This window comes from Trachurus japonicus, chromosome 1 (assembly GCF_045865225.1).
Source record: "Trachurus japonicus isolate A0001 chromosome 1, Traja_1.0".
NCBI classification, from domain to species: Eukaryota; Metazoa; Chordata; class Actinopteri; order Carangiformes; family Carangidae; genus Trachurus; species Trachurus japonicus.
The window spans coordinates 34,623,013-34,650,562 of record NC_140907.1 but is presented as its reverse complement, the minus strand read 5'-3'; the positions used below and the strand labels follow the sequence as shown (position 1 = coordinate 34,650,562).

The 27,550-nt window shown below is 41.9% G+C and overlaps 1 protein-coding gene across 1 annotated transcript in view; it reads right to left on the bottom strand.

Moving 5' to 3' along the window:
• Nucleotides 1-19,586: 19,586 nt before the first annotated feature.
• lcor (ligand dependent nuclear receptor corepressor) overlaps nt 19,587-27,550 on the bottom strand; it is a 90,271-nt gene continuing 82,307 nt past the window's right edge. The window contains exons 6-7 of the mRNA XM_085786045.1: nt 26,404-26,497; nt 19,587-21,185 (exon numbers count right to left, since the gene is read on the bottom strand). Coding sequence (XP_085642171.1) covers nt 20,033-21,185; nt 26,404-26,497 — 1,247 coding nt within the window. The 3' untranslated portion in view covers nt 19,587-20,032. The remainder of the gene's footprint in view (nt 21,186-26,403; nt 26,498-27,550) is intronic.

Here is a 27,550-nt window from a genome sequence, read left to right as displayed (position 1 = left end):
TCAATACTCTTACTAACTGGTTACTAGTCAGTCCTGTCCTCAGATTTGACAGGTCTAAGTGACGGCACTAACTGCTCAACTTGACGAGTACAAATGGTGTCGGAGGGTTTTTAAAGTTCGACCTGTTCTGCTGGAGTCAGAACATGTGACATGTGATTCAATTAAAACTGAAGCGTTCGTCAATTCGTCAATCGACAGGAAATCAATCAGTGACACTTCTGATAAAACACAAGGAGGGAAGGTTTTCTTTTCTTAATTTGATCTCTTCAACTATGTGATACATAAAGATGAAAACTGTCAAACAAACGCAGCACTTTGAAAAACTCTCTGTTTGAATCCTGCTCAGGCCGCCGCTAACGATCAGCTCCAATTAATGACTTGATTGTTTCGTCTATAAAATGTCAGAGGGTGGCGACACAGTTTCCTACAGCCGGAGATGACGTCTTCAAGTCCACACACACACACACACACACACGCACACGCACGCACACGCACACGCACACACACACACACACTCTGACAGAAAACAGAGAAAACAAACAAGAAAGGTTTAAACCTGTGAATCTGTTCGTTATTGTCATTAATCGTTTCTGATTAATCTAACCAGACAGCTGACCTGTGTGTGTTGTGTGTAAAAGGAGCTAAAACACACACACACACACACTCACACACTCAGTCGAGCCATTAAACAACATTCAAACAGGAGAATCAGACGCTCAGGTTTAAAAAGTAGGTCCTCGCTGCTGAACGCGGCTCAGACGGAGCCACATGGGGCGGCTGCTGCGCTGCTGAGTCTTAATTGAATGGAGCTGATGTGGTTCCATTAATCAGTAATGGGGAGACTTGCTGGGCTCAGCCACCACACGCCGCAGCAGGAGGGGCCCCTGATGGGGCCTCTGACATTTTCACAGCAGTCAGTGTGTGTGTGTGTGTGTGTGTGAGGCAGAGCATGGAGATGTGTTTGTGTCTCAGGAGTAAAAAGCTGGAATGAAGAGAATATTTTATATCAAATGTTTGTACTTGTGTGAGTGTTGGTGGGAGCTGAGGACACACTGGGAGCCATTAGAGCTTTTTTATCGTCGCGCTGCTGCTGCTGCTTCGACTCGTTTTGCTCCATCATCTCACAGAGGAGAGAACTGAGAGCAAACAGCTGCTGTAAAACACTGAACTGGTTCTGTGGCTCAAACAATAAGTGTTCTTATAATCCAATTATTAATCATCTACTCGCAGCTTTTCTCTTTTTTCTATGTCAGTGTTTAAAGTCGATTTGCAGGAGAGACATCACATCGTCGTCAAGTTATCTGACATTTTACATTTCATAATGAGTCAATAAGAGAAACAAAGACTGTTTCTAAATGTGTTGCAGACATTTTTTTCTTTTAGAAGTAATAATAAATGATTGTGATTATGAAATGATTGTCATAATTTCTCCATCCTATATGAAATATGAGAACATTTTTATATAAAGATGATGGTGATCAGTTAATCAAAGTACGCCTAAGTTAAAAAAACAATAATCATCTATATTTACTTCCACTGGAGTGATATTGTGATTATCTGAGTCTATTTTAATGTTATTTTTACAAAATGTTTTCAATAAACTGCATAAATGATGTAAAACATAAGAGTGGACCATTTTATTGCAAAAAATATATAGATTTAGAAAAACAATTTAAATACATTTTCTTCTATTTTATAAATTACAATCAGTAATATTTATTTATTTTCCTAGTGGGCGGGGCTTAGGGTGACTGCTTTGTTGTGACATCACAAAGTGACAGGAAGTCCTGACGGCTGGTTTTAAGGCTCAGTTTCTGAATACAGGCTGTGTGCATTTCTCTGTGGACTGAGGCTTTGATACTTTCACAGTATTAATATAGAACCTAGAGCTGCTTTATAATCACACTACACATGGACATCTACCTTTATACTGTATGGAGCTTTAACACAAACATCTACCTTTATACTGTATGGAGCTTTAACACAAACATCTACCTTTATACTGTATGGAGCTTTAATATAAACATCTACCTTTATACTGTATGGAGCTTTAATACAAACATCTACCTTTATACTGTATGGAGCCCCTACTATTGAGATATTAAATTCAATATTTCTACTAGTTCTACTTCTGCAACAGAAGCTGCACATTAACTGTATTGTTCTTGTTTATCACCACCACAGAAAACAGCAGCACTGAAGCTGATTTCATCATAATTTACAGGAAAATGGCTGAAATGTAAAAAATTTAATCCTGCAGAGTTTCTCCCTGCAGACAAAAGGCTGCGGCTGCAATATCAGTGAGCTGCAGGTTCGACATGCCTTTACCGCTTCTCTCCTGCATTCTCAAACTCCTCCTAATCCTCTGTGCCACACAACATAGAAACACACACACACACACACACACACACACACACACACTGTGGTGAAAAGCCATTTCAATATCTGTTTATTAAAGAAGAAAAGACTGGATGAAAAAAAAGCGAGGTCAGACTCGTGAAGAGCAGCGAACCTCCAAATATTCAACATCTCCACGCTCAAATTCAGTCAGACACAGACCATGAGCAACCATATATGTGCAAATGAGCACACACATGAACACACACACACACACACACACACACATACATATATATATAGATATACACATACACATAGTATATACAGTATCTAAAGAGGGAGTCCTTTTGGAGCCTTAGGCACAGTATGAGAAATAAATATTTGATAGGAGGATGACCTACTTCCTGTGCCCTGAAAAGTTATTTGTCTTTTTCTGCCTCCATCCACTGTAGAGGCCTCTTTCCTCAAGCCCTGCAGCACTGAGAGAGAGAGAGAGAGAGGGAGAGAGAGAGAGACATTTATGTAAAAGGGAAGGATGACAGAGAGAGAGAGGAGGAGGAGGAGGAGGATGCATGAAGACAAAAGAGCTGGAGAGCAGAGTGAGAGGTGAGCTGCTGGAGAGAGAATAAATGTTGGGCAGGAGTTTGAGTTCCTTGGAGGCAGAGACTGTCCGCTGGTGGAGATGATCTCATTGCCCGAATTACACCTTAAAGCGCCGGGGCTGCTGGGTAAATAACGCAGATGTGAAGTGACTCGGGTAAAAAAATAAAATAAAATAAAATAAAATAAACCTGTGAATATTCATGAGGTGCACAGAGGATTGTGGAGCGTGTGCAGCGGTGAAAGGAGGAAGCTGAGAGTTCATGGTTCACTGTGGGTTTTCATTCCTTTAATTCTCTCAGAGCGGCGGCCATGTTGTTTTTTAGGTTATAGGTTTGTCCGTCTCGTCCTCATGGACATGAAGTCTCAGCAACACCTCGACAGAACTTTTTCAAATTTGGCACAAATGTCAATTGGAACTCTAAGATGATGTGATTACATTTGGAGAAGAGGACGTCCAAGGTCAAAGGTCAAACCTTTGGGCACAGTATCTTTGTAAGGCCCTGAGGGAATTGACTTAAAATTGGTAAAAACATTCACCTGAATGCAGCAAGATTTTTGATGAGAGGGTCAAAGGTCAAAGGTCAGGGTTGCAAGGTCCTCGAGGGACTTTGTTTTAAGTTTGGCACAAATTTACTGAACATTGACTCAAAGATGAAGTTATTAGTTTTTAGTCTAAGATCAGTTTAATAGTGACTCTTTAGAACAGTTTTCAGCCATAATTCAAGATTTATGACCAAATTTCACCAAATTGTTAAATAATTGTATTATTTTCATGTTACTCTGGGGTTGCAACATGGAACTAGTTTGAATGGTGGAGGGATACGACTCTAGTCTCTTCCTGAGAGGATGAAACTTGACACTGGTGTTTTCTGTTCATATTAAATTAACTGCTGTCTAATATCCTGGTGGCGACTTAATTTCAATCAGTTCAGTCAATCAAATCAATTTATGGAGGGTAGAAGACAAATTAATTCATTACCATCCAACAATCAACTTCCATCAGCCGATGAATGAAAATTTAATTTACAGAAGTATCACCTGTCAGTGAACTACACTCATCAGTCCTGAAGCATCTGAGCAGCAGCAGGACTTTGGTTTCTACACCACAGATGTGAAAATGTTGCACCAGTGGGTTTTCCACAGGTCAGGTTCAATTTATACAGACACTGGCAATAGATTAATAGACTTCAGAAAGCAGTTTTCAAGGTCAAAAATGTCGCTGGCAAAATGGAGCAACACTAAATGTTACCCCCATGGAAACAGTGAATAGGTAATTTAGCTTGGAGCAGCTTTTAAGAAGAAAAAAAAAAGGTACATTTGGATGTTTTAAATCAAAAAGTCAGATCAAAACAATAATTTGAAAATAATGTAAATGTATTTACCCAACAGCAAATACATGTGTAATTAGCTTCGACCTGCATAATACCTTCTTTTTTTCCCCTTTAATCTTTTATACAAATCTCTGAATGGTCTCAGGGCTCATGTGACCGTTTTTGAAGACTTTTGATTTTGCCTTTTTATAGCCTCGCCTACACATTAAAACAATGTTTACAATGCAAAAGTTTGTTTTTAACACATCATCACCTAAATTACCCTTTTTTGTATTTTTTCATGCTGTATCAACATGTTGGACATAAACCACACAAATATTTCTTATAGCCTATTAATTGCCTACTTCATCATTAAACAAAAGGTAACAGGAAGTCTTCAGTCAGCACCTCTCAGTTGAAGTTGGTAGGCGACGCTCTATATTTTATTTTCATCTTCTCACATCTACATTTACACAGTATGTAGGTTTATGTGCATTTTCAGTGTAAGTCTATGATAAGTTGGGTGGGGTTTGGGGGTTGGTGAAGTGGGTGAGCAGTGTGCTGTGCTTTGTGTCTCTGTGTGTTTTGTCTCATTGTAATAGTATGTCTTGTTTGTGTATTGTTTGCATTGTTTCTGTATAGGGACCCCCTCGAAAACGAGATGCTGCATCTCAAGGGGCTATCCTAAATAAACTTAAACTTTTTTCATGCTACAATATCTGGATGGTTTCAACCATTTTTTTCACTGTTATACCATTGATATTTATTCACTTTTACTCATTTAATTATTTTGCAGAGTTATTTGTAAGTTCTCTCTGGTCAGATTGGAGGCTGCAGTGAGTTGCTACTTTAAGGAGACAGAACAGAGCTAGCTGGTTAGCATGCTAACTCCAGTAGAAGAAAATACGTGATAGAAACAAGAGTTAAGACAGGTTCTACTTCCCACCTCTGGCAACATCTGTTGGTGAGTAAAGGAAAATAAAATTTGATGGCTGAACTTTCTATTTCTTTTAAACTGGTAAATAAACAGCTGCTAATGCTAACGTTAGCTATGTAGCATTAGCAAAAGCTTTCAACGAGCTGTTCATCGAGCACTGGACAGACTAAACGTTTGTCACAGCTGTGCAGACACCAGTCTGTCACACACGTGGGAACAAATCAACACAAACGAACAGAGATTTTATTTTCACAACAAAATTTATTAGAAGAATAGTGGTTTTGAAAAGAAGGTTCTAGCATCCAGTGAATACTACCTTACACAACATTACAGCTGAAATGTGTGGCAAAAATGGCAATTTTCTTTTATTTATTTTTTTTTATTATTTTTTACCAAATTGAATAACATAACCAGTAAAATATTTTACACATGCACAAAGACAGATCTAATCAGCGTTGCCTGACGTTCAATGCAAAATGAAGTTTAAAAAAAAAAGACTGTAGGAAATCAAATCATCTTTCATCTTTTAGTCAAAAAAAAAAATCACAGACATTATGAGACAATTCATTATTCATTAGCCCGATCAGAAAATCCGATTTTGCATTCAAAACAGGGAGAGAAAAGAGAAAATAAAATAAAATAGTGCAGTCAATCAAACTAAAACCAATTATTGTGATTCCTTGTTAAGTGCTCATTTACACGGACATCGATAATATAAGCCTAGAAGAATAAAAGTCCAACTCACAAGGTACAAATAAGAACAAAAAAAAAAAATATTGTACATAAATAAAACTATAATATGAGAAAAATATTTTTTAAATTATACAATTTTTTTGTCAAACTGTAAACAGTAGATATTGAAAAAATGAGGTCCATCGGGGTATTTGGAGAGCCTGTGTGTAAAGTGTGCAGGTGTGTATATGTGTGTGTGTTTAATATGTGTCCGTGACAGGTACAGTCCAGGTGGGACCAAACCATGAAAGAGGGGGCTTGGGTGTCCTGAGCATCGGCACAGCGCCCCCTAGGGCCCGCTGGACTGAAGGAATGAGGTATATCGTCAAACCCAAAAAGCAAAATCTCAGTGGAAAAGAGGAACAAAAGCCCAGCAGGCCCCGCGGCGGGGCGTCCAGCCACCCGTTAAGAACCGAGGTGAGATTTACCGAGTGTTAGAAACCTCAGCAGGACAAAAATCATCGAGACCGAAGAAGAAAAGAAGAAGTAGAAGAGGTTTGTTTGTTTTTTTTTACCCAAACTAAAGTCCAAACCCCTGGACGACACTTCCTGTGTGTGTCTAACCCAAATATCACAAGCTGTTTCCAAACCAATCAGAGCTATCTCTATCTCTATCACAACAAAACCAGGTCACTACCAAAAAACCACCATAAGGAATGTAGAAAGTAATCTTAAGAGTTCTTACAACAGGAAATACGACTTATTATCTCTTTACACAGTTTCAACAAACGTCACTGCTTTTGATTGTTGTAAGAGGTACAAAATTTAGGCAAAGTTTTTTTTAAAACACACTCCTGTCGTCCGGACCGGACCGGGTCAGTCTTAATATCGGCCAATTCCCGGTGAAACAGACTCTGGAGTTCGAAAACTCCACGGCCGAGCTGAGCGCAGCTACACAAACACCCAGCGACAGAAGAGGAGGCTGTGTGCGGCCAAACGACACGAGCGCTGGACAAAGACCCAGCGGTCCTGGACTTGAGAAGAAGATTGACATTCATAAGATACTTAAAAAATATTCAAGAGATTGAAAAAATAGAGCAGAGACAGCTAAAGGATAGAAGAAACGCAAAACGACAAAACTCTGAGGGCGAGGAGAAAAAAACGGCTTCTGATCGTTCAAAGATTTTGGCGGCAATTTTTCGTCTTCGTAGGAACGGACTATTGAAAACAATCCGTGGTTTAAGGTTGATCACTGCTAGGCCTCGGTGTAGATTAAGTACCTGAATAAGAGTGAGAGCAGTGTTGTCGAGGGTCCCTGAGGGTGTCTGGATAAATGTAATTTGGGTCTGCAACGTGCCCGGAGAGAGCGGCGTCTTTCCCCGCAGACGGCCGAGATACGTTTAGAGATGCGGTTCTTCAAACTTGTGCACTGTTTCTATTGATTTACCTTAAAGCGCACAGGTAAGAGATTCATGTGCCTAAAAACAAAACTAAAACCAAACAAAACCCAAACAGCTCTCTGGCTGGCTAAAATAGAGTTGAAGGAAATCAAAGAAGAGCAAGCGTTTCACATTATTTCTTACACAGCCACACAGATTCACACTCATACACACTTTTTTTGTTGTTGTCGTTGTTACTTTACACAAGGAAAAAAAATGATTGCAAAAGAGCTTTAGCCAAAAACCACTACGAAAGCTGTTGCAGTGACAAACAAACACCTTAGGTGCTCCTTCTCAGGAAAGGGATTTTTTTTTTTTTCTTAGGGGCAATATTTTATATTAAAAACATCAGAATCTGTCCTGTGGACGACATCCAAAACAAAAAAAAGAAAAGAAAAGAAAAAAGAAAGCGCTTTTGGATCAGCCAGCCTCTTGGAACAAAGGACTGATACAGAGGTATGTACACCAGCATGCAAAAATATCCAGAGGGTCAACGTCCAACGAAAAAACCGTCCGTCGTCGCTCCCGCCGAAGCTCGAGGGAGCTGCGTTTTTCCTAACGACTTCACCCACCCCTCCCCTCCCCGCCCCCACACCCCTCCCTAGTTACCCCGAGATTTCCTTCAGTTAAAACAGTCTTTACTTTTCTAGACATAAAAACACACAAACCGTTTCCTCTTCAGTGCCTTCAATGTACAGTTCCTCCCCACCTGTGAAAAAGACAGGCGAGGGCTGATGGGTAAAGCAGTTCTATATACAGTACGACCGTCCCACCCCAATGTGACTCATCAAGTCATCTTCATAAATGTACTGTCTTTACAGTGTCCACTTTAGAAAAACAAAACGAAACAAAAAAACAAAAAAAACCCCGCCCGCTCACCCTCTTTTCACAGAATCAGGCTCGATAAGACTACGACTACACTTGATCCTAGTTTCACGACTACTTCGGTTAACGGAAAGATAAAAAAAAAAAAAAAAAACAGAAATCAAGTGGCCATGCCCCTTTGCCCTATGCTACATCATGGGGGGGAATAACAAGCAGGAACAGAGTAAGAAAACAAACACCGAAAGCAACAGAGTGAGAGTGACTTCACCAAAACATACTGCACTGGACTTCTGTATTGTTTCCCTGAATCATCAATGGAAAAGGCTCATCCTCTTCCTTTTCAAGATAAAAGTATATGACATTAGAGTTTTTTTTTTATATACATATGCATTTGTGTTTGTGTCTGTGTGGGGCTTGTATAGGTATATCTATGTGCACATATAGAGTATTTCTTATTCTTAAATATGTATAGTTAAATTAGAGGTTAGTTGTGTTTGCGTTTTTTTTTTTTTACATTCAGTTTTTAACAACGATAAAGAGTAAGATAAGTAGATAAAGAGGTATGCGAACGGAACAACGTGGGGACCGTGTGTGGTTTCAAGTGTTCACGCGTTTGGCCTTCAATTCTTTCAGCAAAACCCACTTGTAAAAAATCAAAAGACGGGAGGAGCCTTTGTTTGGACGAATCCCCTCCTCCACGTCTTCTGCGGGGATTCAAGGAGAATCGTCTCCGTGAATCTTTTTTATTTCCACGCTTTCCATCCATCGGACATTGTGATGGATTGAAAATGGTCGCACGCAGTAAAGAATAATAAAAAAAAAACCAACATCCTTTTCGTTTTCCGTCTTTAAGCGGAGGAATGCGAGGTGCGAGGTGGGCCGCGAAAAAGATTGAGACCACAGAGAAGAATAAGAAAAAAGAAGACAAGGACGAAGAAGAAACCAAAAGTAGGTGTAGAAAGCTATGGAACCTCCACTGGGCGCTACTGACTGCACGGCTGAAGAGGAGGAAGGAGAAGAGGAGAAGTGAAGGAGGAAGGGAAGAAGGAAACAAAGGATCAAGAGGAACGGGTAAGGATGAAAGTGCCCAGGAGATGAGTGTTGATGGACGGGATCTGACATTATGTGGAGGTTGTCAAGGTTACATGGATTTCTTTTTCTGAGGTATTCTGTGTTGTAAAAGTTTTTTTTTTCTTTTCTTTTCTTTTCATCGTCTTTACATTTTTGCACACCGAGAAACACCGAGATGGAAAAACATCATCAAAGACTGAAATAAAGAACACTCAGCACTGCTTTCCAAAAAACCTAGATTCAGTCAAAGAGCTCGTCGTCTCCTTTTTTTTTTTGTGTGTGTGTGTTTTGTTTAACAACGTACGAGCACCTTTTTCCTTCAAACTGTGACATTTGGAAAGACAACAGTCCAAGTCTTACAAGTTAGATCTCCAGAGGACCATCGAGGTGGACCGTTAAGTGAGCTCCAATATGAGCCTCCCCTGCTAAGAGTTATTCATATTTACAATCCTTGCTGTTTATAAAGCACTGAAAAAGTATTTGGCTGAAAATAATGTACAGAATCAGTCAATAATAAGAATAATAATAAGAAGAAGAATAAAAAGGCTTTTCAGAGACCCTTTTAAGTGTTCTGGTTTCCATAAGTCGAACTTCAGCCAGATGAGTGTGAGATGTTCACACACAGACTCACACACACACTCACTCGCCTGGCTGCGTTTTTTTTGTTGAATAGTTTCAGTTTGGCAGTATAGGAAATCGTCTGCGTGACATTTAATCTTCTGTTCTGTTCGACAGCTGTTGTTCGTCTCACCTGCCAAACTTCCCGGCTGAGGACCGAACTCCGATACCGCTGCTCTGTCTGACCCGACTATCGATCCATCGCGCTCATGAGCCGGTGTTGTTCCTCCTCAGCTCGACTATAAATAAATACACCGTGATGCTGCTGCTGCTGCTGCTGAGCTTATCTGCATGTAGCGTTAAGAGATGTCACAACTGAACGGTAACAAGAGGAGGTTACGTGGTCGTCAGGGACACCGAAGTTCAAAATTCAAGAAGACGTCATAGTAGACAGCAAAAAGAAAGAACAGAAGAAGCTACAGTTAAGATCACAGCAATGCACTGGCAATTTCAACGAAACACAACCCTGCTCATTAGCTGATTTTTTTTCTTGTTTTTTTTTTTTCTTCCGTTTTTAAACACAGAAACTGAAAGTCAAGCCCTGAAACATCAAAACAACAGATCAGAGACATCGTACAACATTAACCTCCAGACCTTTTAAAATATTGAGTCTCTTTTGTGGAGAGAAGAGAAGAAGGTTCATGAAATTTTCACCAAAGCTGAAATATTAACCAACTGCCAAACACGCTGCATGTGTGTAGTATGGTATGTTGCTTTTTTTTCCTCCTCCTAGAAACACTTTCAATATTGCAGAGGATAATAAAACGACCTCCCCCTTCCTCGTTAAAGGGACAACGAGGAGTTTCTATTTGGTTATAAAAAAGTCTCACGTTAATGTGGATGAATCTACGTTACCCACACTTGTTAATGGGCCCATTTTCGATAAATATATCGTTCTGTCTCTATCGTTATTTTGTTATTATTAGTGGTGGTGGAAACGCTGGTTGAGCCGACCAGCGTTTCCTTACTTTCGGTTTCGTGGCGAGTCATGAGAATAACGCCGCCGAATCGCTGCTTATGGTTGTAACTACGACGGTATGTGATCGTCTTCGAACCACTGACTTTAATTCTTGATGAATTAAAACATGAGTCTGTCTTGCGCTGGTCAAAGAATTTCACGGTGCGCGGAGGCTCATAAATGTAGTGTGAAAACGCTTCGCTTTTCCAAAACTCCTTGTTGTCCCTTTAAGAGAAAGAACCTTGAGCATTGTGGTAAAAAAAAAAAAAAAAAAAACCCTAAATCTGCAAGTTCCTCATGTGAGGAAGCCTCAGTGAACAGATAAAAGAGAAACCAGAGGTGGAGGCTTCTTCGTGACCCCGAGAAGTGGCAGTGAGGTTTATGAAAAGGCCTGATGGGAAGTGAAGGACCTGGGGGGCCGCCCCGGACCAGCCCATCTCTCCTGGGATAAATGAGGCCTGTCAGCCCCGCGGCGCACGCTCACGCTCCACCGAGAGGACGACGACGACGACGCACAGCTACAGGGCGAAGGTGAAGCGAAGGGGAAGGAGAAGGAGTGGAGGGGGGTTTACGACTTTTCATCAGAGAGAGTGACAATAAAATCAAGCGGTGTTTACAGAGAGGTGCCGCCGCGGCCCCCGTGACCACGGAAAAAAACTTCCGACACCGCTGAGTGACAAGACAATCAAAGATCTGACACATTTCTGAGAGAGGGGGAAAAAACAAGAAGAGGAGATTGCAGGAGAGTCGGCAAACAATCAAGAGGACGGAGCCTCGAATGGACAGACGGCAGACAGACGACAAATCACCGACCTGAACTCAAAACGTCCGTAACGTAAGGCCTAGGAATGCTATGAAATGCTCAACAATGGTGCGATAAAGAAGATTAAGAAGAAACCACCGGACTATGCTTTTTTTTTTTAAGATCAAACTTTGTGCAACTGTCTGACTCCTGCAGCAGTCGGCGCCTGAAATGATCCCTCGAGTCCTCATGACAGATTGAGGTAGCAGAAAAAACAAGAGAGCATCTCAAGAGACCTAGAAGAGGAGACAGGTGCATGGTCCAGGCAGAAATCATCTGGAAGTGTAAAGAAAAGAAAGACAGAGAGAGAGCGAAGAGAGAGCAGATGTTGTGTGTTGATGATGTGATGGTTTGTTGTTGGTCAGTGTTGGACAGAGAAATAAACATCAGGCGGACGGACTTTTTGCAACAAGAATTCATCTCGACCAGACCAGCAGACAGCAGCATCTGGTCCATGTATAGGTGGCTCCGCAGGGCCAGACACACCTCCACAACCAGAACAATGCTGCAAGATTGTCATGGCAACACACAAGGCAAGGGCAAGGGCACCTCTTGAAGTGTGTCACACAGCCTCAGCCCTGGGTGTTTTATTTGATATCTTTTTTTGATTGTTTTTATTCAATTGTTTTTAATTTTCCACTGTCTTCTACCTGAGCGTCAGGTCTGGACCATTTGGTTCCTAACCTTCTTCCTCCTCCTCCTCCTCCTCCTCCTCCTCCTCCTGCAGCTTCAGATCAGCTGGGTTTCTAACTGCAGCTCTCAGGTGATGTGATGTTGGTTTGTGTGAAGTGAATTTCAGCTCGGCTCCATTAAAGAGCGCTGCTGTTTAACTGTGCGTTGTGGGGGTGGGGACGGCGACCTTCACCGACCTTTATTCTTCTCTACTTCACTTAGATTTCACTCTTCGCCATCCACCTCCTCAGACTGTGTCTCTCTCTCTCTCTCCACCCGTCCGTCTGTCTGTCTGTCTGTCTCTCCACCCGTCTGTCTGTCTGATCCGAGGGCGAGAGAGAGACGCGGCGACACGGCCGACAAGCCGGGAGGCGAGAACAGTCAGTGTGAGAAAAAAATGATGTGATCTGAGTCTTTTAACACGGTGCAACATAATCACAGTGGGGGGTGAGGAGGTGGGGGAGGGAATTTAAGCCGACAAATTTGACCTGAATCTCACATGACATTTTGCTTCGCAGGAGGAGGAAGAAGAAAAAGAAGAAGGTTGTTGAAGCATTAATGAGATCTGAGTAACGTCAGAGGAGCTGAAACATGTTTAAATATGTCGACTTGTTGCTTTTTTGTTTCGTTTTTTTCTTTATTTGAGTTAGTCAGGTCATATACTTTGTACTTTCACCTAAGTGTTGCCCTATGTTATCTCAAATACCTGACTTGCAAAGAAGCACGATTTGAATGGTGGACAATAATCTTATAGCAATCTTATTTCTGTATATCATTGAATGCATTTTGAAAACTCAATAAAGATAATGTTGGAAAAGAAAAAATATGTCGACTCTCTAATTGTCTTAATTCACATTACACTGCATTGAAGCGCAAATTCAAAAATTAAATTTTTTAAAAACTTATAAGGCAGTAGAAAAATTTTGTTTTGTACAAAATAGAAGAATTTCTTGTTTTAGAAATGTTGACGAAACAATTCATCGAGTTATCTCACGATGTTTTCCCTGTAAAACGTGAATATTGGTAAATTTGAGGTTTTTACTAATAGGAAACAGTTTGGTCCAAACCCTCGGCTCTTGTTGTTTGACAGTTTTCAGATATAAACGTGAACCAGGAGTGCGTCTGCATGTCTGCTTGTCTGCTCTGTCAGATCTGAGCTCTGCTGCTCAGCCACAAACTGTCACATCTGCACAAATCCTCCGACACTGACGTGATGCTCGGTGACAGAGGGAGATGCACATTTGAACAGGTCTGTTAGCGTTGCAGTGACAACGTAGTGTTATTATTATTTAAAACCTGCTGCTCTCAAAGTCAGATGAATCTTGTTGCAACAAAAGACACCAGCCGCTGACAAAACAGCCTCGTATGTGATGTTCTTTACATTCCTGTCACTGTTTCTGTGTCTGGGGGAGAAAATCCACCTCCTAAAGCCGCAGCAGCCTCCCTCCACGGACCAGCATGCATTGCAAGCAACGAGACACGAAGCTCAGTTTGTTTGTCTCAACTGGAAATACTTCCCACATCGTGAGCTTCACAACAGTTCAACGTCTCTGCATCTGCACCCGCAGCAGATGCACAACTCAACAACACAACACGTCCACAACTGACTGACTGACTGACTGACAGTAACAACTGAGGCTGCTGAGACTATTAGAATAAACAGAAACTGAAATCGCATGTAAATAAAAACGGCAGGAATGCACAGAACAGCACATGAACAAAGGACGGGAGGATTTCTCTCTTTTTTTTGCTTCGTTTTTTGACAAAAGGAAGATTGGTGAAAAAAAAAAAAAAAGAAGTACAAGAAGAAAAGGAGTCGTTTATGAAAGAGATGGTGATTTTCACAGAGGCAGTGTCTGCAGTGTCCCAGCCTGTCAGATGAGAGCGAGCAGCAGGGCTGATGTTCTGCAGCCTGTGGACTAAACACACCCACCTGCTTCTAAAAGAGACACGGCAGACTCAGCTTCATAATTATACATATAACTCGCCCACACAGAGTGTGGCTACCTGATGAGGAGGGAGAGTTGCTGTAGGTGCGTCATGTCCCTATACATGTATATATATATATATATGTATGTGTGTGTGTGTGTGTGCGTGTGCGTTCTGCTCTTCCACGGCTGTATGTGCTAGAGAGAATACAGCATTGTATTCACAGAAACCTGGCTTCTGGCTTTTGAAGAATTTGTCTTTTCTTTTTTTTTTGTTCTTCATACGAAAACAAAGAAAGGAAAAGAAGACGTCATCAGAATAAACGACAGTACGAATGACGACGACGACAAGAAAACGACAATTATTCAAAAACTGCTCCCGTCGCGTACATACGTCTAAAAATCTGGAAACAAGCCGTTTACTAAAAATCCTGATTCTTCTTTGCGTGTGTTTGTGTTTGTGTTTGTGTGTGTTTGTTTGTGTGTTTCTAATATACAATCAGCTGCTTTGAAGTGGTCGGACCTGAGGTATAAATGACAACCAGATATGCAGCGTGACACGAAAAGAAACAAGTAGAGAAAGAAGAAGAGGAAGCCTCTCGGAGGAGGCGCATGGCAATCATATACATTATGGTTCTTTCTTTCCTGGCAGCCCGCGGCATCACGCACCATCCTGAAACAAAATGGCACATCATGTGGCGTCTACGAAGTGAGGTTACAGTAGTTGCTGTTCGACATAGTTTTCTTCTTTTAACATATTTTTGACATTTTTTCACTCAGAAGAAAAAAGAAAGAAAGAAAGAAAAAAGAAAGAAAGAAAAAAAACAACCATAAGAGAAATCAACTGGTTTACCTGAAGATGCAAAAACAGTAAAATAAATACATATATTCATAATGTATAGCTTTTTTTTCATATAAAGGTACATTTCACTTTGTGTGGGGAATGCAGTGTAATAGGTTTTTGATATAGAATATTTTTCTTTTTAAAAGACAGCAGATAAAGGAAGGTTAACTCGTCCACCTGTCCCACAATAATCTCCCCTCTGGGTCTCTGATTTCTTTGAGAGTGTGAGAAATAAAAAAACAAAACAAAACAAAACAAAACAAAAAATCCCCCTGTCGAGTTTCAACCTGGAGTTTTAAGTTTCACCTAAAAAACACACACAATCAACTTAAAAAGAAACCTCAGCGAACAAATAAAAAAAGCTGCTGTGTTGGTTCTCAGAGCAGGGCGTCACCTCCAGGGTGAAACCAGACGACTGCATCCCAAAATGTTCTCACCTCCTGGGGCAGAAACCAGAGGTGTGCAGCCCTCCCATACCGACCCCAGCCTGGCTGTACGATCCCCTCTCCCTCTCTTTCTTTCTTTCTTTTTGTTAATGTCAATCTGTTGCTCATTTTTTTTAAATAAACTTCCTTCCGTAAGATTTAGTTGACGGAAAGAAAAAAAAAAAGAAAAGAAATGAAAGAAAATACCTGAAAAGAGGTAGGGTGGCAAATATTGGTCAGTCAGACACTTGAAGCGTCTCCCTCCTCCCCTTTAGCAAAGAGGGAGGTGAAACAAAGAAAAGCAAAACAAACAGATAATAAAAGAAAAGAAAGAGCGGAGGATACTATATTTCCCAGAGTATCGGCTATCCCTTCGCCAGGCTCCCAGGTAAGGGATACGTTAAAGTACGAGGCACGGAAAGGAGTCATTATTCTGAGAATGAGGTATAGCACTCGGCCTCTGCTGACCAAGCTTGTGTGTGTATGTATATATATATATATATATGTTTATATATATATATATATTTATATATGTATAAGTCTATAAATTACATCTAGTTCAGGTAGTTAAGTTAAGTCTGCGCCATTTTCCGACTGACAAATATTGCTGCCCATCCCGTTGGCTCGATCCTGAGACGTTTACAGTACTGAAGGCTACTGTCGCACGCCCGCGTCGGGAAACTACGGCGTCTCCGACACGAGCGGCGTAAAGTGAAAATAAAAACGTAAAATGATTAAAAACAACAGTCAAGTTAAAAAAAAATGAACTGACAGTGCCGTCTATAGTTTGTTTCTGTGTCTTTTTTGTTTTTTTTTGCAGATCTCTGTTGTGGTGTCGTCGTTGTCGTTGTCATTTCAGTTCATTACTACATTAATCATGTGAGTATCTTGTTAATATATACAGTATATATATATAAATAGATATATACTGCTCTGTTAATTATATCATATAGGATGAGGTTTCTTTAAAGACTGCAGTGAGACTCAGTTGCAAGGAGGAGGACTTTTTTGGACAGGGGGAGCCGTTAACCACATGACTAGAAACAATCAGTAGAACCCAAGAAGAAAAAAAATAAAAACAAATGGAATGAAATAAATAAAGGTTAAATGGCATGCACCTCAGTAGACCAGACCAGGCTGAGAGTGGGAGTTTCACTTAAATCATTTTAAATTTACCACTATTTTTAGAAAGCAATGAGAAATTTATAGCCAAATGTACAGAAAAGGGGTTGAGATTTCTTTCTTTTTTTTTTCTTTTTTTTGGTAAATCATTTAGAGACGAGTATAAATTATAAACACAGATGGTTTTGGCCCTCGAGGAATCGCCCGCCATGGAGGATTCAGCCTAAGTGCTGTTGGAGTTTATCCATGCAAACCTGTGTACATTAAGTCCCAATGACACCATCCCTACACATGCTTTACATGCATTTACATGAAACAGGCAGGTTGATGTGGATGTGGTCGGTCTGGTTCTGGTGTTCACAGCTGGTGTCCACCGCTGGCTAAGTGAGCAGCTAATCATTGCCTTTTCATAAGAGGCGTGTTCATTAGAAGTGCTTTTGTCAATCAACACTGGGGGGCTTTGATCCTGTTTTAACTATCAGATCAGTGCATTGTCCTTCGCTGGGTCCAACTCAACGCGCACAACAACTACTACAACCCTTTAGACACTTCTAATGCTCAGCATTGTCAAAGTGTTGGACGCATTTTATGCATGATTTACATATTTCCCCATTGGCCAGGCCTACCTGCCAATCAAGCCAAGGGCGCTACAAAGAAGAAGAGGGGGACAGGGCGGGGTAAAGATTGTATGCAACAGGTCTAATTCTTAGTGATTGTATCGTCTCTATGGCTTTAACTCAACCATCATTTATTTAATTGGCCTGAACCCAAAATCAGCCCGAAACATGGTGCATGCCATTTTTTTTTCTTAAAGGAGAATAAACAAAGAGAAAAAAAAAAATCAAATAAATAAAATATACAATACATTTCAAAAGGAGTGAATCATCATCATCATCAGCATCAGCATCAGCATCATCATCATCATTTCAGAGGTACAATTCTCGTGTTAAAAGTCTCACAGACTGGGTGAGCACCAGGCAGTGTTAGGAGCGAAGAGCAACATTTACCACAGAGCAAAAAAACAGGACAACCAAAAAGCTTCTGTCATCTCCTGATAGAAAACACCAAAAGAGCTTCATTTTCTTTTTCTTTTTTTTTCTGTCTGTCCACCTGTGTCCTCTGAGGGATATTCTTTCTTTCCCGTCCCGTCCGAAACAAAAAAACAAAACAAAACAAAACAAAAAAACATGATGAAAGTTTTTTTTCTATCCCCAACGAGGGTGGGAGGGGGAGGGGGGAAACCGACAAGACGACACTACACAAAACTGAACTTGTTCAAGCTGTTGACCTTTTTTTTCAGTTTTCTTTTTTTTTTTTTTGTTTAGGTCTGTGGAGGTAATTGAGAGGAAAAAAAAGACGAGTAGTTTGGGTCCAAGCTGCAGCTTTCTGAAAGTCTTCACACACTAAAGCTTTTTTTTTTCCCCCTCCATCTCTCCTCCCTCCTCATCGTTTCCTGCTCCGTATCCCTCAGAGAAGAGCTACACTACATGCATAACCTCAAACAGATTTCTCTCTCTCTCTCTCTCTCTATTGTTTTTTTTCTCTTTTATTATCGAAAAGTGCTATTTTAGAAGTTTAGCGCCACGCGTTCGATTCCCGAAACCCCCAAAAAAGTCAGTGTTTGCTGTTCTTTGTCATGATTGATTAGCAGGTCTGTTTTGCCGTGGCTCGTCCACTAGCAAAGCATTAGTGAGAGGTGCGTGTTGTCCTCCTGTCTGTCTACTATAGGTCCAAGAGGAAACCACCATGTTTAAAACCCACATCATCTGCCTCAGTTACCCTGAGTTAAAAATGAGGAGAAAAGAAGTAACCCAGAATCACGGATTGGCTTTTACATAATCAGTCATAATAACTTATAATATATTAAAATCTGCCTTTCCCTCACCTCTATCTACGACCCCTCCCCACTGCATATTGCCCACCCGCCACCCTAAATGAACACCCCCTCTATAAATGCACATTGTTGTAGTAAACTGCCTCTAAAACTGTCTTTGACGTTTGAGGGAGAAGAAGAAATTTCTTTTAAAACTCATCAGCTAAGCTGCTTCTGCTTAGTTTGATTAGAAAAGGAAAAAAAACAAAAAACAAAACAAAACAAAACCAAAGAAAAAACATCAGAAATGTATTGTTGTTAGTGAAGACTAGCTAAAACTCATTATCTTAGGAGGATAGCTTGTTACAGGAGCTAGATAATCAAATGGATAGCAGCAGAGTTTCACATTCTGATCCTAAAAGGCCTTCATCAGGCAAATGATCTCCATGAGGGGATGAGCTCACTTCAGCTGCCATGTGGACGGCAACCTGAAGGCGTCTCTGGCTTTCCAGGATCAGCAGTGAGACACTGACGGAGGTCCATGAGGTAGCATTCCACCTTAAAAACAGCTGATCCATCATCAGATTTAGCCTCACCACCCCTCCTGTCACCCTCCCAACTTGTCCATTGGCAAAAAAAGAGGGACTAAGAGCCTCCTGGATCTGATTATGGATCAGCTTATATGCAGGCGACGTGCACCCCCTGACCCGCTGAGAGGTTTGCAGACTGGGCTTTCAGAGACAGACCATAATAAGTGCATGATGCAAGGGCAACAATGCCGAGGTAACCTGGTCTGTAAGCGCTAGACCCAAAGTGTAGTGCAAAAGAAAGCAAAAAAATAAAACAAACGAAAAGATAGAAGAAAAGAAGTCAATTATAGAAGTCAGTAGTGTCCACGAAACTCACAAACATGCATCCCTGAATGACTTTTGTGTGTCTTTTCTCGTTCAAAAAGGACGGGTTAATGTTGCTTTCATCCGCACAGAGATTAGCAGAATATCTTAAGGAGGAAAGAAAAGGTTTGTAGTTAAAGCGTCACGGCTACCTGGCGATAAGAGAATGGGTTTTGATTTACAACCCTTGCGATGAATATCAATGGTGATCAATGATTAAAACCTTACAGTTGGCTTCAAATGTAATAGACAGTTCACTTACCAATTTTTTCAGCTAGTAAATCCATGAGAGAGGGGAGCGGTAAAGGGACTAATTATTTTTAAGGAGTTAATTTTCAACCTTCCCCTCATTTTCTCCCCAAATTGGAATGGTCCAAAGCCCAAACTGCGTTTATAAGCAGCAGTGGTTCAGTGTATCAAGTTCAGAAAAAAGGGGGGCATGGGGACGATTGGGTTTTTGGGCAAGGGATTATCAGCATGCTTAAGGAAATTTCATCAATTGTCATTTAACTAGTGTCTTTAGCTGCATTTGTTAAGCCCCTGGATATAAAAGCTAAACAAATGCTTGTTCGGCGTCTCTCAAGTGACGCTTGTTAAAAACCATCCGATTAGTTGTTTCTCTCCAGTTTAAGAATCCTTCTCATATTATCCCTGCGTTTGTGCTCACCCAGATACTGCAAAGTAAATTGGCACAAATAAAGCCCCATCCGTTTTTCAAATTACTTAAGTCATTTGACTGAGGTTTACATGTGTAAGTCGTTTAGTCGATTGGTTTGAAATTGTCATCAATCTCTTCTTTTACATTGTCCTTGAGCTCCACGGCTGCCAACGGCGGGCCGTCGTCTCGCGGGGCTGAGGTGGGCGTGTTCTCCGACTCGGTGGGAAAATCCTGGCCGGCCGCTTCCATCTTCATCATCAGCTTGAGCTTCTTCTTTGGGGGGTTCTTCAGGGTTCCCATGCGCTCCTTGACCTTGTACTCCAGGGTGCTGTGCGGGATGCCGTACATGTTCTGAGCCTTGGAGACGCTCATCTTACCATTCATCACGACCCCTATGGCCTCCTCCAGGATCTCGCTGTTGTACTGGCGGTAGCGGCCCCTCTTCTTCCTCGGCTGCTTGGAGTTTGGGTCCCCTTCCACGTCGGAGGTGGAGTACGCCGGTCCGGAGATGGAGTGCTCCAGCTCAGAGCTCCAGTAATCGGACGCCCCATCCAGAAGGCTTCCCAGACTTCCTCCCCGGCGGTTCTGCTTGGGTAGGATGGCTCTCAGCTTCCGGCTCAGGGTGTTCTCCCCGTGGCCGCCACCTCCGACCCCCATGGTGCCGTAGTTGTACAGCTCAGAGGCATGGGAGTCCCAGGAGAGATCCATGCCCCTGACCTGGGGGATCTTCAGATCGACGGGAGGCGAGTGGCCCTGGTCTCTCTTGCCCTCGTTGTGGTGGTGTTGGGCCTTGGACACCTGATTGTGGTGATGGTGGAGGGAACTCTTGATGGAGAAGGCTCCGTGGTGGTGGTGGTTGTGGTGGTGATTCTCCAGGAATGCAGGCAGGTCTTTGAGGTCACTGAGGGCCCCGCTCAGAGCTCCGCTGGCATGCTTTAGCTTCATCAGGCTCTCCAGGTGGGCCTTGCTTCCCCAGAAAGAGGAAGAGCCCTTCTGGCCGAGCAAGGAGTGGGACTGCCCGTGGTTGAGCAAGCCAGCCGACTCTAGATTAGCCAATGAGAGAGCGGCTGGCTGGCTCAAGAGGCGGTGCTTCTGGCTGAGGAGCTCTTCCTTGATGCGCAGCGAGCGGGCCATCGGGGGCTTGAAGGAGTTGGAGCTGACGTAGTTCTCCCTCAGTCCGTCCTGCAAGCTTCTCTGCAGCAGACCGTCCTCCTCGTCCACCTCCGGCAGGGTATGCTCCACTTTGAGTGAACGTCTAGATGGAGAGAAGAAAAAACAAGAAAAATAAAAACAAGAAGATTTAGGATCAGACTTTGACTTAAAAAAAAAGATCTAAAAAGGTTCTTTGCTCTTTTACACCACATCATGAATAAACAATTTGGTGTTCAGCCGTGGTGCTGGAGACAATTCGGGGCTTCAGAACAACAACCATTCTGAGACAGGATTCCTCAATTCTTTGATGGCTCATTAGGTTCAAGGATTCCCACAGACTATACCAGTTGGATTGTTTCCTGGTGATACGCTTCAAATGAAAGACAAAATATTTTGTCCATAGCAGTGATTGCCGATTCAACTCCTGACAAAGACAATCTTTACTCCCTGCCTCTTTTAACTCCTATTAAATAAAGGCTAGGGGTGCACAAAAAACAACAACAACTCAAAAGCAACAAGCTTGCTTGGTTTTTAAAGACTAAAGCAGGGACAAAAAACACTGGAATAAATTAACTGCACATCATTTAAGTGACTCAACTGACATGAGGTCCGATATATAAGATTTAAAGTGAGTGGCACTTCTTGTTACAACGAACTAATATGGAAAAACTCAAAAACAGCACAATCTCTAAAGACTGCACTGTGATTTCAGATGGTTTGTCCAAATGCTCTAAGTCGGCAACACTGCAGGTAAATGTAAATGCCCCGCTAAGAATCAATTATTTGCTCAGGGTCACAAGCCAATAATCTTGGAAGCATAGATGAACCATTTTGTATTTTCCTTTGAATTTATTTATATTTTAATTTTTTTTAATTGCCAGTTTCTTTCTAGAACACATTTGTATTGACATGTAATATAAATATATTGCATGTTGTTCATGCAAACATCTTGAATTTCAATGTTTCACATTTCTGGGAACCGTCTCTGCTGCTGAAACATACACTTACATGCAAAGTGCCTCCACTTGAACCGCTGCAGCCAGTGCTCCTACTGCTAAGTAACTATAGCAACAGTGGAAAGGCTCTTTAAGAAAATGTTCCCTTAGGTTCATAATAACGGGAAATAGCTTGTCTGTCAAGTCAGCGGATGGTACAAGAAGGGGGAGAGAAGAAACTTGTGGGAAATGCGGCATCCCTGCTTCGGAGACACATTGTGGTGAGCCGCAGAGCGGCTGACAGCGCGATGTGGGGAGTCCTCAGCACGAGCTTTAAGACAGATTATCACAGTGGGCGGTCTCGGCCTCATTGAAAACAATACAGGGTTAACGAGAGGCTTTGGAGTCTGCACGCTAATAGAGCGTTCTGTTACAGTAAAGCATCCAGTCGTCGGGGGAGGCCGTGCCAGACGGTAATGGTGGATCTGAGGACTCGATGTGAGCGTGCATTTGTGTAAATGAATAGACCAAAGAAATGCACATAACAGAGGGGGATCCCCAATGAGATGGATGGAGAGTGTCTCAGCATCAGGGCGTGTGATCTATGTTTTCTCAACAACAGGACTCTCAAATGGCTGCAGCAGGATGTTCAGTTACATCCATTTAGAGATTTACTTGTTGTCTGGGTTTAGTCAGTATTAAGATCATCACAGGAAATGAAACGGTCCTGTTATTGGTTTGCAGCTGCTAAATAGCCTATGATGAAGCTTCCTACGAACAGTAAAATGATGAGTTACATAAATGACTCCTATTGAAAACACAATAAATAAGCTCATGAATAAAATAATGTCCATACAGTATGATTCTTTTTTATGTTTTCATGCAAACACAGTCAGAGGAGACTTCTGAAGGTGGCTGGCGTGTAATGCACTCACTGACCCGCCGTGTGCTCTGGGGATTGTTTGGCTGTCAAAGATGAGCTGGTGCTGGTTGTCGGTGGGGGTGGAACAACAGGCTCCACCTCCCCCTGAGCTAAATATTACATGAGCCAATCATTAGGCACTCACAGCCAGGCTCGGGGCCCTCGGTCCTCTGGGGCCTTAGGAACCTCAAGGCGAGAGACCGAGCCTTGTCCTGAGGGGCTTCAGGTACTGTTTCTGGAAATCCTTGAACAGGCCTGAGGTTTTACCTTCTGGGCCTGTCGCTCATGGAGACTGTCAGTGGGAAACGTGTTGTTGAAGAGTTAAAGAGAAAAAATTAACTCACCATGATTGTTTTGATGAAAAATAGCAACAAATAAAATCTTATACTCCCACTCTTCTGTCACTCTTACTCAACCTTCGCTGACAGCGCATTAATTGCCATAATAGATAATAAAGATTCTTCATTAGGGAAATCACAACTTGGTTCTTTGTTTCATACTTTTGGACATTATTTCTGTTTGATATAATGACATCAAAACATCTGGAAACATGGCAACACCCAACCAGCTATTGAACAGTTTGGAAACAAAGAGGTAAACCCACTTTTTAGGAGGTATTACCAACAGTAAGCAGACTGAGCTAAACTGAAATATGAGACACCGGTCAAATGTCAGCTCCATAACTGGGAATCCACAGCAGCTGTTTTTTTCTCCATTGATGATTTAATGTCTCTTTCATCCACAGCTTCGTCTCCAAGCAGCTCTAGCTCTCACCAGGAGGAGCCACTCATGTGCTCGTCCTTTGAGCTGCTTGTTAACTGTAATGTCAATGCAACACTTCTCACATCTGAGTTCAGAAAGCGGTTGGAGGTGTATTCACCGCTGGATCAAAGAGGCGCTGCCCACATGGTGGGCGCAGGTTTCCCCGTGCCCACACTACAGCCTGACTTCGCTCCGTGTTCGGGGGCTACTCTCGTGTATCGAACCTCTCTAATCCATCTTTGACCTGCCGATCAGAAGTATTCCTGGAAATGGCAGCGTCGATTAACGTTGATTGTTTATTCCCCCTTGATGCAAGAACGCGGTATGATGACTACTGATTCAAACATGACTTTAAGGCAGAGTAGATGTTCATCAATAAAAGATCAGCCTGCAACACTAAGAGTTGTCAATAAGGGCTCTGACATCGAGACAGAAAAAGAAAAGCAGTCCAAGCCTCCGCCATGTGCTGTTGAACTAGATACCTGTATGCAAGTACGTACAACCTTACCATGAGACTTGACGGTAGCCTCCATATCGATCAGCTTAGTGAAACCGATTCATAAGAGATGAAAGGTGGGAGGCATTAGCAGGACCGACTCGAGGTCACCCGCGGGGGGGGATCGAAGTATATGCCCCCAAAATGTAGAAAGATGTACGAAAGAGGTCACGCTGATTTCAAGAACTGCAGACCTTCACACAAAGTCGATTCTGCTTAAGTCAATGCTCGCATCTGCCAACAGGTTGTTTCTCGCAGTTCTGACACTCTGAAGCTTTATCGATATAAACAATGTATATTTAGAGTCATATAGAAAGACGTAGGCTACGATGGAGGCAAAAACCTTGTTCAACAGAGTTTGGTTCATCCCTATGCATGTTTGATAGCTCAGATAGAGTATATGACGACTGGTTAACATCAGATCTCTGACTGCTGTGACTGAACTCAGACATTTTTAAAAGCTTAATGCCAAATTATTGGACTTCATATCAGATTTTACCTCAATAACTGATCAATTTCTTTGTTCCTATTCTGGCTTCATGTTCAGCAATGTCCACATGTCCAGTTGATCATTACATTTGGTTTCTTTGACTAACGAAAATCAGCTGGTGGGAAATAAGGAAGCAGTTTTCGAAAGGGACAGTTCATGAACGTACAATTTGGGCAAGTCAAACTTCATAAACAGAACTAATGCTAGACTCCAACAGCTACTCAAGATGCAATTATCTATCAGAAATGCATCACATTTCCAAAAAGCTTGACTTTTGACTTGTGGACACTTGGGGACTCCCAGGGAAAGTTTACGGACAGTTGGTCCAACCCCTAAACAACAGAACACCTCTGGCTCCAGCTGCTGTGGGCAACAACCAAAGAATCTGCTTGAATGGTATTCAAATGTGTTTTTCACTGCGGTATTTGCAGAGGTGGTGCAGTCCGTGTCCATCTGTTTGGAGGTTTAACTGGCTCCCTGTGCTGCCGCGGCTCAGCGCTGGGTTCACTGTTCTGCTCGTCTTCACTTCATGCATCTTTTATGAAACTGTTCAAGGATCTCACTGCTGCTTTTGCCGCTTTACCACATTTTATCTCAACTCTTACATGCTCTCCTGAAGGCTGTGTGCTGCACCTGGCTGGTTGGCGCTGCGATGCATTCAAGTCCTATGAGAATATTAACAACTTCTTCATAGGAATTTAAATTCTTGTGTATTCTTTAGTTTACTCTTTCAACATTTCTGTGCGACAGTATTTTGCAACCTGTTTGTCCACTGTTCCCTACCACCACAGATGTAGTTCCGCATCCTACGTCTGGTGAACTAGTTTCAATTTTTAAATGTTAATTTTAAACATTATTGGCCATCTTACCCTAACTAAACCTGACTGGAAAAGTACAACACTATAATTGTTCCCCTGGTGGAATAAGAAACACTGCCTTCTACTCATTGGTCTTTTAAAAACAACAAAAACTTATCACTCTGAGGTTTCTCCGATTTTTCCCTGTTAAAAGGGTTTCCATGGAGTTTTTCCTCAGTCGATGTGAGGGTCTAAGGACAGAGGATGTTGTTACGATGCCATGTAAAGCCCTTTGAGACAAACTGTTTGTAAAAACGGGCTATATAAATAAAATTGCCTTGCCTTGCCTTGCCTTATATTTTCTTGGAAACCATGCAGATACAGACATTGAGTTTCTAAAACATCTTGACTTGACTTCATAATCTACTTGGCTTCAGGTTTTTAAGTGGAGTGTGAATAGTTGTAGCAGGTTCTGGCGTCTGCTGACGTTAAAGGCTTCCAGTATTTCAGCAGAAAAATGCAAATTAAGTTGTTGAAAAGAAGAATTTCTGTTGCTCTGTTGCTCTCCTTGTGTCCTCCTCTGAGATGGTTGCCAAGGCTAATTAATTGCTACAGATGTAACATGGTTGTCATCTCATCTGCCAGACTGTGGTTTTCTGCATCTGGATCCTGATCTGAATCAGAACCAGAGTATGACATCGACACCTCGGGCTAAAAACAACAACAAAAAAAATCTCCACACAGCGTTGAGTGAGTCTTTGACTGACTGGAGCTCTGGGAGGCGAAGCAGCAGCAGCAGCAGCAGCAGCAGCAGCAGCAGCAGCAGCAGCGACCGCTCTGACCGCTCTGACCTCGGCCGTGTCGTTTCAGCCACATGACCGCGCCACAGTGGCCGGTCCCACTAATCCTGTTGTCTTACCCTTTGACCCCGGACGCAGGGGAGAAGCCGGGGAAGGTTTTGAGGCTGTCGCTGGGGCTGGGGGTCTTCTTGGTGGAGAGGTCCAGGACGCCATCTGAGGACGGAGAAGAGATTAAAGAGCTGTGAGTTCAACTTCAGACCTCATGAAAACACAATGAAAGGTGTTAAAAGTTAGTTAGTCGAGTGTTGCCTGTACTGACTGTAGGTCAGGGTTTGCTTGGAAGAGAAATCGCACCTGGTTTAAAACACATTTACATGTGTGAACACTTCCCTTCAGCCTGGCTTTTACTTAAAGGGACAACGAGGAGTTTCTATTTGGTTATAAAAAAAGTCTCACGTTAATGTGGATGAATCTACGCTACCCACACTTGTTAATGGGCCCATTTTCGATAAATATATCGTTTCCTTACTTCCGGTTTCGTGGCGAGTCATGAGAATAACGCAGCCGAATCGCCGTTTATGGTCGGAACTACGACGGTATGTGATTGTCTTCGAACCTCTGACTTTAATTCTTGATGAATGAAAACATGAGTCTGTCTTGCGCCGGTCGAAGAATTCTACGGTGCGCGTTGAGGCTCATAAATATAGTGTGAAAACGCTTCGCTTTTCCAAAACTCCTCGTTGTCCCTTCAAATATGCTTTTAACTCGCCTCATACGATTCACTTATTTATTGTAATTATGTCCTAAAATATACTTTTATATACTTTATTTAATATTATTCTGTATTTTCTTTCTTTTTTAATGCATCTTATCCTATTCTTTCTGTTTCTTCATTATGCTTTGTTTTTGTTTGCTAATGTTATTGCAGTTTCTTTAATCTGTTTCATTGCATCTCATCGCCAGCCATCTGACTCAATTTGTCTGGTTTTCTCTTTTTAGCTCATCAGCCGTCTCTCCTGCACAAATAGAGTTTGTGTGATTAATTCGTCGATAATTTTTTCTCATTTGGTGACTTTATTGTTTAATGCAGCAGCAGAGACGGATACTGAGAAAAGGATCCATATCGGTTGTAACCAGAATTAAATAACATAATAAAGAGTTAAAGCAGTGAAGCCACTTAGAGAGAGATCTGTTTGTTGACTTTTGCATCTTTGCAGAACTGTTTATTCCCTTATTTATTTGTTCCATATGTTCACGACGGTAGAT